The following is an 11,212-nucleotide window of genomic DNA, read 5'->3' as shown; positions in this document are numbered from 1 at the left end:
GCACTGTGCTGCGACTACACAGCCATGTTAAAGTGCCGCCGCAGCAACACTGTAATTTTGCTAGTGAAGACATACCCTTAGCTACTTTGTCAATAGATTTAGTGACTTTGTGGTTTCCCCAGTGAGAAAGTGTCAAAGTGACCAAATATAGCGACTTTGGCCATTATAGTGACAGCCAGGGACAGAAGTCACCAATGTCTATAGTCACAACATCATTTACAAGTAGGATTCAGGGTGTGGGAGGGGGCTCCAGGTTGGGGCAGGGGGTTGGGGTGTGTGTGTGTGTGGGAGGAGTGAGGGGTCTGGGTCTGGGGGTGTAGGAGCTGACCAGAGCCATTAGAGTCCCCAGTCAAGAACCGGACACCTGGCAACTTTACCAAGCAGCTCAATAGTGTTAATAAAATCCATTTGTGCTCTTCGTACTACATTCTTTTGCACATCAAGTCCATGTCATTACATCTCAATTAAACACGTCCTCAGAAGGAATGGCATTCCAGGTCTTCTTAGGCTGAGATCACTATAATCTGCAGGCGAGGAAAAGAAGTTTGTGGAGGCTAATTCAGTACGTTGCTGAAGCCAGGCGCACGCTGAGAGGGGAGCACATTAGCCAGGGCTTGGTTTTATCCAAATGTGTCTTTTCTCGCAGCTCTGCGTTAGGTAGCCCACCCTGTGATGGAGGGAACGATGGCTAATGAAGAGAGCAGGGTGGGGGAAGGCCTGCACAGATGGAAGGTGGGATGGGATGGGACAGGGCCATGTGCCCCAATGGGGCGGGGGTCACCGTATCTCCAGAGATGAAGCCTTTACTACAGGATCAAAGGTGGATCTAGCTTGATTACATCTCCCCTGTACTCCTTCCCCTGGCTTGGCCTGGGGTTAGCTGCCCAGGTGTTTTCAGAAATCAAACCTTGGAAGCGGGTGGGAAGAGGGCCGGCTAGTGGATTTTTGTTTTTAAATCTACTTTCTTGGCTCCCTGCAGAACTGAACTCAGGTCAGGTGAATGCCCTCTTCCCCCTGGTTCTGGGTTCTCCCTTTCACTAACCTGCGGGCTCAAATCCAGGATGGTAAGACAGGGAGGCTCAGCTGAAATTAACAAACTCCAGCCAACCTGGGCTGCAGTGAACAGAGTGCCCTTCTCAAAGAGCAGAGGGCTGCAGTTTGATTCCCAATGAGCAGAGGGCACTGGGATCCCACTTTTATAATGTTACATTAACCTTACCATGTCTAATGTATATTCAGTAGGGGGTTCTCCCCTCTTCCTTATTTGTATTTCCTCCCCTTACCAATGTGAAGGTGTTTTTTTTCCCTCTAGGTTAATATATTTATGATTTCACCCCAACATATACATCAATTTGTTGCCATGGTACTCTGGTAGTAGGATGTTCCGTCCAAAACATTCCAGAAGCTGGTGTTAGTTCATGTTTCTATGGTTGGCAGATGTGATTATGGACAAAATTCCCTCTTACATTCTACTTCCAGTTCCCCAAAACTTATGGGTTACCTAAGTTTATCTCTGCCAAAGTTCATAGACCTCAAGCCTCATGCTAACTGCTGAAGCCAATGTCTTACAGGATACAAGCCTTTAAGTTCCTTGCATTACTGCTGAATATAATAATACAATCATAATAAAGCAGAGAATGCAAAGCAGAGAATATAATAGAGGTTATATAGAGAGCTACAATGTGACAGGCTTCTGAGAAACATCTGAAGCTAAATGAGCACAAGATGGAGGAGCTGTTGGTAAGCAGAAGGAAGGCTCAAGGAGAACTGGCTGGGGTTGTAGCAATTTCTTTTCAGGGGTAGGTCTACATTTGTGAAGGATAGGTTAGTTAGGGTAAGCCTAGTTACCAGCAGAGGCCAAGGCTTCTTTCTCATTTGAACTCAGGTAGAAGAGTATGTCCTCCTCTCTCCCATGTGGACTTTACTTAAAAGTATGTGCCACCTCCACATTGTAGCCACCTCATGTTGGACCATCTTGAAGCATTGTCTAGGGCAGATCATTATTAGCAGAGGTCTTCTTGGTGAAAACATTAGATCCATGTTCTGTTTCACTGGCTTCATTTTTGCTTCTTCATGCAACTCAAGGCGGTGACATTTGTATTCTGTATGGCTGTATATTGGATTGCCTGCTGGCCACCTCAAAGACTGTCTTTCTCCCCTACAGCTGAGGAGAAAGCTTTTCTGTTATGAAGCTGTAGATTAAGATTTTGGGAAGACCAAGGGAAGGGCATTCTTAGTGGTAGCTAGAAAAGTCACATTCCTTTGCAGTTCGCCTGTGCAAAGCCTTCCCCCCCCCTTTTTTTAAACTCAGCATTTTGCCTGAGAGTCTACATTCAAAAAAATGTTTAAAGGAGTTAGGTTATAACATTGGTTGGTGCCATTGGCCTGTAATAGTCTGAAATTGTTTTGAATGCTCCCACTAAGACTAAGCTATGAGTACACATTTTTATAAATATCACTAGCTTTCTAGTAAAAGCCCCAGAGGTTACTCAGAAGATACTGGGCCTTAAATTGATCACGGCTTCCTCCTTCCACAAGTGTTGAGGGGGATGAGGGGAGGGAAGAGGTTTTGGCAAGCTCTTGTCCATATCTTCCACACTTCATGCCAGCCTCATTAAGTGAAACATAATTCTTAATTTCATACATCATTATCGGAAGATGTGTGCCATGGTATCAAATATCTACAAGTAGTACAACAACTTTATTACAGTGAAATCTCAATAACTTACCATAGAATGGTGCTACTGTATATTTAAGTATAGAGTCAATAGGGAGTGCATTAATCAGCAGGATTTCTGTACTATACACCAAAATGATCAGACAAGCAACATAGAAATTGATTGTATTTTCCATATTTTATTTTCCTTTTCCCCCTTCATTTACTGTAGCATAATAAGTTAAATAAAAATATCAGTCCAAATTCTGTACTGTCACATGGGCCATTGCAAATTGGGAGTAACTCCAATGAAGTAAAAGGAATTATTCCACATTTACACCACTGAGACTAACAGCAGAACTTGGATCATAGAGACCATCACTACAAGTTTGATATTTTAAGTTACTCGAACATTAAGGAGCAAGATGTTCCATAATTCTGAGGTTTTGCAGCTCTAAGAATGTTAGTTTTGGTTTGCACCACATTGCAGCCAAAAGGGGACCTGAGGAAGGGAGTTAGGGGGTGAAGGTGTGTTTTTACTCCAACTTACAATACAAGTTGTCTTTTATGAAAGACAGTAGAGGAACGTTAGCTTGAAATGTGCAAATAGTTACAATGTAATACAGCAATTGAGAGAGGTGTTGAGAAAAATGAGGCTAATGAAAAGCAAAGAACATGTTTGTCTTTTATTGAGATGGCAGGGGGTGAAAAAGTGGTGTGTTTTGTTTTTAAGACAGGAAGGAAAAATGGATTCAATAACTGAATGGGGAAGTGTGCTTATCCCATATAATTAACAAAATAGTACTGCTTAAATTTGATTTCTGAATCCATGTTTTAGCTTTCCAAATTTCCATTGATTTTAAAAAATCCCATTTTCTGCCCTCTCTTCCTCAGCAGTAGTCCACTGCACTTTTTGAAAATGATATTTTTGCCAAAGATTGAGGCCATGATTGTGGAAAAACCAGATATGAATCTTTCATATTTTGGAAACTACTATTAGTCAGCCAATCCACACTAAAAATCCTTGGGGAAAACTTTTTACATGAAAAGTCATTCATTTTCCCAAATGAATTAACTCATTTTTAGATTTCGTTAACAAAATAAATTTTCAGTGCACAATATATTGGCAAAAAAAGATACAACAAATACCCATGTTCTTTTGAATTATACCAGCAGAAATGACATTTTAAGATGCAGTCTTAATAGGTTTCACTTTTATTACATTAACTGAAAGTCTTTGCCTATTATAGCAACTGTGATGACCGCTCATAAATACCACAAAGATTGCACTGTTTTTCCCCAGGATAAAGAACTACTAAGGAGCAGCAGTTATATCTAACCTGCCCTGCCCAGATCTGCTCACAGGGAAGAGGGAAACCCTTCTATGCTACACACGCTCCTGAAAGTTTACTAAATGTAAAACATGTTTACATGTAAAATAGGTGAGGACTAATTCCTCACTTGATAAGAGGCTGATCTTGCACCCATTGAATTCAGTGGGAGTTTTGCCATTGGATTAAATGGAGCAGGATCTGGCCCAGAAGCAGTATTTGCTGCACTGAACCGGGGCATCACTGAAATGGATATAACTCTGCTCCTCTCAATAGTATATTGCAGTTCCAGGCACACATAGCATGACCATAGTGCTAGGCACTTAAAGCTGGCATCACATCACGTATCACCACAAATATAATTACTTCCTATCTTAAACACAGCTCTTTCTAAAAATTTGTAATGAGAAACAAAATAAATTCATTTTAAGCCAAGAGCTTGTCTGTCAAGTTTCAGCCTACTGCAGACTTTTACAGACCCTGACAAGTGGGTGTAATACTGAAAACTATTACAACTTTAAAGGAATACTGCAATTTAACAGAAAAGTGCAATTTACCTGAAAATATAGTCACTTCATCTAGTTATATTTGGTATAAGAGAACATCTAATTTTTTTAAACTTTCTTTACAACAAAAACTACCAATTTTTAAAAAGAAACAGAGCTACCAAATTGCCCAGATAACAGATTGTGACACCCTGGAAGTTCTCCTCTGATTATGACTGCAGGAGAAATGTTGGGAGGACTGTCACTATTTTGAGGTCCATTATTTTATTAGGAATTATTTAACTTTATTGAAATATGATCAACACTTACATTTTGCATTTTTTTTCTGGTAAAGAGAACTTACCTTAAAACAACTATAAAAACACAACGATTCTCATGCACTTATCTGGCAAGTGATCCAGAACACCCTTAACTTCCACAGAGTCTAATGTGAGTTGAGGGTTCTCGGCTTGCCACCAAAGCAAGTGCTTATTGATGAATTCTTTCCTAGTAGAAGTAGCAGTGAAATGGCAGCTCTCATTATGGAGATGCTAACAATGGCAGGACATTTTTTAAAATCTGTTTTGAAATTTCACTTTGTAATACACATTATAGATTAATAAATATTCATTCACTAATTCTCAATTCTCAAGGGAAAAGAAATGATCAACTGCAATTTATCTGTAAATTGCAGTAACTCAGTGAAACACATAGTCAAAAATACTCTGATAAAATAGCTCCATTCTCAGAGCTTGATTGGATTGACCACTTCCTGTATAAGCAGTATGAATTATCCTGTTCCATTTCACACCATTACTCAAAGGGAGAGTATACCACAGAAAACAAATACATGCTATATACACTGTATATCAGAAATATGTATAACGAAAAAAAGTGCCAAGGTGTTCACTGAAATTTAAACACTAGTTAAATTAAGTACCATACATTTTACAGTACGTTCCATTTATCCAGACAGTTTAAGGCTAAAATAGTTACAACCTCCACTGTAGTCAAGTTTTCCTATATTTATGAACACATACAAGTGTTAAATAGGTATAGATGTGTGATACTATTTATTGCTCTAAATGTTCTACTAGAATGCTAGATGTCTCAACTATTGTATCAACCTGCCTTTTTCAGTCAAGCTAAAGTCCTACAGCTGCAACCTATGTCACTTCTATGGTTTTCCAAACTTGTCTTTTGAGCTGCAAATAATTTTGATGACATAATGGAAAATGTGAGACTAGAGAAAAACAAACAAGTTAACAATAGTGTCCTTGTAAAAAGAAAATAATGGTCCAAAGTTGCCCACCTCTCGGAATTGTATAATGTGCTATAGTATTTCATTAACTAAGACATGCATAACCATCCACCACAAAGACATTTCTGTATTTCTTCAGGGAGGATTGTTTTCTTTTGAAAAGAACAGCTTTGAGTGAGTGGTAAATGTGACAATCAGCAAGTAATGATTGACTAGTACCAGTCTAAACAGACTGGGCTTTAACAAAAAGAAGAAGAAGCTGAATATGTGCTCCAAAACAAAGAGCAAACTTTTCTTCTTGCTCACAGAGCAATTATTTCTCCTATTTATTGAGAGTGATGCCTCATTCTGCCAGTGCCAAGTTCTTTGATTGTAGCTTATCCATTTCTTGACCAATACTTCCTTCAACTGTGTCACACTGGGCAAGAAAAGCCTGAAAATAAAAATCACAAACAAAAGTTAAATGTGAGTATTACTGTGGAGTGATAAACTATTTCCCCAAGAATACGATTTTTTTTTAAAATGACAGTGCTCCCATCATGAAGCTGAAGGTAAAGACAACTCCACAGTTTCTTCTGGGTTCAGAAATGGCCACCACTTTTGTTAGAGCTTATCAAGTAAGTGAACAGAAAATTCCCTTCATCCATTACCCAGTAGAAATCTAATACATCAGCTCAATGAGGACAGCAGAGTGCCACCAGACCAATAGTATTTAGCATCGCCAATCAGCAAGGGGTGGGGGTGGGGAAATAGGCTTGACCTATTAACCATAAATCCCCTTTCCTGTTTTCTCATGTACAGCTTAACATGTCTCAGTACTTGGCACCAAAACTGCAAAGAATTCCTGTCCACTGAAAGCTGTATCAAACCAAACTAAGCAACCTTCATTAAACCTACAAATCTTAAATCTCCACAATGCTCTAGGGCACTGGTTTTCAAACTGGGGAGTGGGGGGTGGGACTTCGGCCAGTTAGGTGTCTGGGCCAGGGCAGGGCAGCAATGGGGACAGCATGCAGAGAGTATCCACCGGTGGTGGTAGGGAGTACAGGCATGCCCTGGCAGCAACCTGCTGCTTTCCCCCCTGCTGCCCTACCCTGGCTCAGACAGCTGGTGGCAGCGAGATGCTCTGGGCAAGGCGGTAGAATACAAGCACTGGTCTGCTTTGTGCTGTCTTGGGCTCCTCTGGGGCTAGAGCCAGCCAGATCCCACTGCTGCCATAGGCATGAGCCCACCCATTCCCCTCACTGACTCACTTTCTGCCGCTGATGGGCAGGAGTTGGCAGGGGCAGGGGAAGGAGGCTATGTTTATGTGGCTTCTTTGGAGAAGGGGGGGGCACAACAATAAAACGAAAAAAGCACTTCGTGAACCTCTGCTCTGGGGCAAAGTGAACCCCACTCCTCCAGCTGGGCAGCCATGTGCAGAAAGGGGATGAAGGGATTCCTTCCCAACTCAAAGCGGTAGTTTGTTATCACCCTGCAAATTCCAGTAAGAGATACCCCAACCAGTGTATGATTCTCACCCATGACTGTGAGCTCTCACATCTCATCAAATACCAACTGCATAGGATGTCTATTGATTGCCCATCAGAGAACAGGTTAAGCGCTGATGGTCCCTGCCACAGTTCATAACTAGAATCCCATGATTCTCTGTTCTTAGACTGGGTCTCTGGCTCCAGCCTCCTGTGTGCCAACCATGACTGCTCAGCAGGCCCAGCTGGGCTTCACACCTGCAAGTCTTCCTTCAGGAGCTGTAACCAGCGGTTTATACAATGACAAAGTACAAAGTATCGTTTAAGCTGAACAGCAGGGACACAGCAAAACAAGAGAAAAAAGACTGTAAAACAATCGCTTCCTTTGTTTGCAGTGCTGTTGTAGCCTTCCTGGTCCCAGGATATTAGAGAGACAAGGTTGAGTTCTGAAGAAGAGCTGTGTAGCTCAAAAGCTTGTCTCACCAACAGAAATTGGTCCGATAAAAGATATTACCTCGCCCACCTTCCTTTAAAAAGTGGAAGTCAAATCCAAGTGAGGCAAATAGAAAGGAGCACAAACACTGCCAACTTAAGTGCAAGAGTGTAATAAGAAAAGCCAAAGAGGAGTTTGAAGAACGGCTAGCCAAAAACTCCAAAGGTAATAACAAAATGTTTTTTAAGTACATCAGAAGCAGGAAGCCTGCTAAACAACCAGTGGGGCCCCTTGATGATCAAAATTCAAAAGGAGCGCTTAAAGATGATAAAGTCATTGCGGAGAAACTAAATGGATTCTTTGCTTCAGTCTTCACGGCTGAGGATGTTTGGAGATTCCCAAACCTGAGCTGGCTTTTGTAGGTGACAAATCTGAGGAACTGTCACAGACTGAAGTGTCACTAGAGGAGGTTTTGGAATTAATTGATAAACTCAACATTAACAAGTCACCGGACCAGATGGCATTCATCCAAGAGTTCTGAAAGAACTCAAATGTGAAGTTGCGGAACTATTAACTAAGGTTTGTAACCTGTCCTTTAAATCGGCTTCGGTACCCAATGACTGGAAGTTAGCTAATGTAACGCCAATATTTAAAAAGGGCTCTAGGGGTGATCCCGGCAATTACAGACCGGTAAGTCTAACGTCGGTATCGGGCAAATTAGTTGAAACAATAGTAAAGAATAAAATTGTCAGACACATAGAAAAACATAAACTCTTGAGCAATAGTCAACATGGTTTCTGTAAAGGGAAATCGTGTCTTACTAATCTATTAGAGTTATTTGAAGGGGTCAACAAACATGTGGACAAGGGGGATCCGGTGGACATAGTGTACTTAGATTTCCAGAAAGCCTTTGACAAGGTCCCTCACCAAAGGCTCTTACGTAAATTAAGCTGTCATGGGATAAAAGGAAAGGTCCTTTCATGGATTGAGAACTGGTTAAAGGACAGGGAACAAAGGGTAGGAATTAATGGTAAATTCTCAGAATGGAGAGGGGTAACTAGTGGTGTTCCCCAAGGGTCAGTCCTAGGACCAATCCTATTCAATTTATTCATAAATGATCTGGAGAAAGGGGTAAACAGTGAGGTGGCAAAGTTTGCAGATGATACTAAACTACTCAAGATAGTTAAGACCAAAGCAGATTGTGAAGAACTTCAAAAAGATCTCACAAAACTAAGCGATTGGGCAACAAAATGGCAAATGAAATTTAATGTGGATAAATGTAAAGTAATGCACGTTGGAAAAAATAACCCCAACTATACATACAACATGATGGGGGCTAATTTAGCTACAACAAGTCAGGAAAAAGATCTTGGAGTTATCGTGGATAGTTCTCTAAAGATGTCCACGCAGTGTGCAGAGGCGGTCAAAAAAGCAAACAGGATGTTAGGAATCATTAAAAAGGGGATAGAGAATAAGACTGAGAATATATTATTGCCCTTATATAAATCCATGGTACGCCCACATCTCAAATACTGTGTACAGATGTGGTCTCCTCACCTCAAAAAAGATATTCTAGCACTAGAAAAGGTTCAGAAAAGAGCAACTAAAATGATTAGGGGTTTAGAGAGGGTCCCATATGAGGAAAGATTAAAGAGGCTAGGACTCTTCAGTTTGGAAAAGAGAAGACTAAGGGGGGACATGATAGAGGTATATAAAATCATGAGTGATGTTGAGAAAGTGGATAAGGAAAAGTTATTTACTTATTCCCATAATACAAGAACTAGGGGTCACCAAATGAAATTAATAGGCAGCAGGTTTAAAACAAATAAAAGGAAGTTCTTCTTCACGCAGCGCACAGTCAACTTGTGGAACTCCTTACCTGAGGAGGTTGTGAAGGCTAGGACTATAACAATGTTTAAAAGGGGACTGGATAAATTCATGGTGGCTAAGTCCATAAATGGCTATTAGCCAGGATGGGTAAGAATGGCGTCCCTAGCCTCTGTTCGTCAGAGGATGGAGATGGATGGCAGGAGAGAGATCACTTGATCACTGCCTGTTAGGTTCACTCCCTCAGGGGCACCTGGCATTGGCCACTGTCGGTAGACAGATACTGGGCTAGATGGACCTTTGGTCTGACCCGGTACGGCCTTTCTTATGTTCTTATGTCTCTGTAAAACAATGAAGCAGTCTATACGCAAGTCTAGCTCTGGAAGGGCCAACTGCATCAGACTCCCTACGCAGGCCACGTCTATGGCCCAATCTACACTTAAAACTAAAGTCAACCTTGGCTAGAAAAAAATTATGCACTGAGCAATGAAGTTAGGTCAACCTATCCCCCAGTGTAGACATGGCTAGTTCAATGGAAGGATTCCTCTATCAACCTTGCTACTGCTTCTCAGAGAGCTGGATTACTTGCATTGATGGAAAAACCCTTCCATGGATGTAAGGTATTAGAGCGGCTCAGCTGCAGCGCTGTAGCTGTGCTGCTTCAGTGCAGATGTACCCCATGTCAGCCTGCTCCTAGAACACAGTCCCTGTCAACAACTCCCTCCCAGCGACAAATGTCACTTTTATCCCCCGAGAAACCCTGTCTTAGGTTCCACTGTGTTTACAACTTGCAATTCCCCTTCACTTTTCTTGGTCCATTGAGCTGCAGGGGGCAGGGGTGTCAGTCAGAGGTGGGCTGTCCAAGCAAATGGGTGTAGTATTGTGCTTCAAATGGATAAGTGAGTGGTTATTTGAAGCTATTGTTCTCTTTCCTGCATACATACAACCAATACCTGCTTCAATTAAGCCCTTGTAATCAAATAGCAAACCACATTACAGCAGCAAAACATGTAACGTTCATGAATTATATAGCAGCTGCACATCCCTCACAGTCCCAAAAGACAGTCTTATATCCGCCACTATAGGTGAAGGTAGTTAACAGAGGGAGACTGGCAGCCTTAAAACCCACCTGTTCTAAAGAAATAGACTGCTATTTCACCACAGAGAACCACTGTCCTGGTGGAAGATATAATCTTCCTCCTAGGACCCTCTTTGAGGAAGAGTTTCATATTTACCATTATTGTAATATAGCTATTTAAATATTGTAATGTAGCTGAATGCACACAGTATAGCATGTATCACAGCATGTTAATTTTATGTATTTAAAAATTTAACAGGGTCAATCAGCACTTGGGTGCCTCCCATCAATAAAGCTAGTCGCTAACAAATGCGTTCTTCTATAAACTTTACAGAACTCCCTGTTATTAAATTAATGGACCACACGGGGTAATAGTCCAAATCAAATAGCTGCTGTCCATTCTATACTGCAAACTGAAACTCTTACACCATTGGGAGGATCAGGTGCCAGAGAGGTTTGTGGGCATCACTGAGAACACTACTATTCTAGTGGATGTGGAACATGGAAACTTGTCTGCCTTGTAGATAAAATCGGTAGTTCCATTAGTTTCACTATATTTGTATCAGGCTTAATTGACTAATTTTAGCAATTAAAGTGGATACTTACTTTTTTAATGTTATATTATTTATATTACAGTAGCAATCAGAGACTCCAATCAAATTGGGAACCAAT

General features: G+C 41.1%; 1 protein-coding gene across 2 annotated transcripts in view; it reads right to left on the bottom strand.

Annotated features, from left to right (window-relative positions):
• Positions 1-2,836: 2,836 nt before the first annotated feature.
• BAG1 (BAG cochaperone 1) overlaps positions 2,837-11,212 on the bottom strand; it is a 41,303-nt gene continuing 32,927 nt past the window's right edge. For both annotated transcript variants that reach the window (XM_045006162.1, XM_045006164.1), the window contains one exon: positions 2,837-6,166. In XM_045006162.1, the coding sequence (XP_044862097.1) occupies positions 6,077-6,166 (90 nt within the window). In that variant the 3' untranslated portion in view covers positions 2,837-6,076. The remainder of the gene's footprint in view (positions 6,167-11,212) is intronic.

This window comes from Mauremys mutica, chromosome 2 (genome assembly GCF_020497125.1).
Source record: "Mauremys mutica isolate MM-2020 ecotype Southern chromosome 2, ASM2049712v1, whole genome shotgun sequence".
Taxonomy (NCBI): domain Eukaryota; kingdom Metazoa; phylum Chordata; order Testudines; family Geoemydidae; genus Mauremys; species Mauremys mutica.
This window is presented reverse-complemented; position numbering and strand designations above follow the sequence as displayed.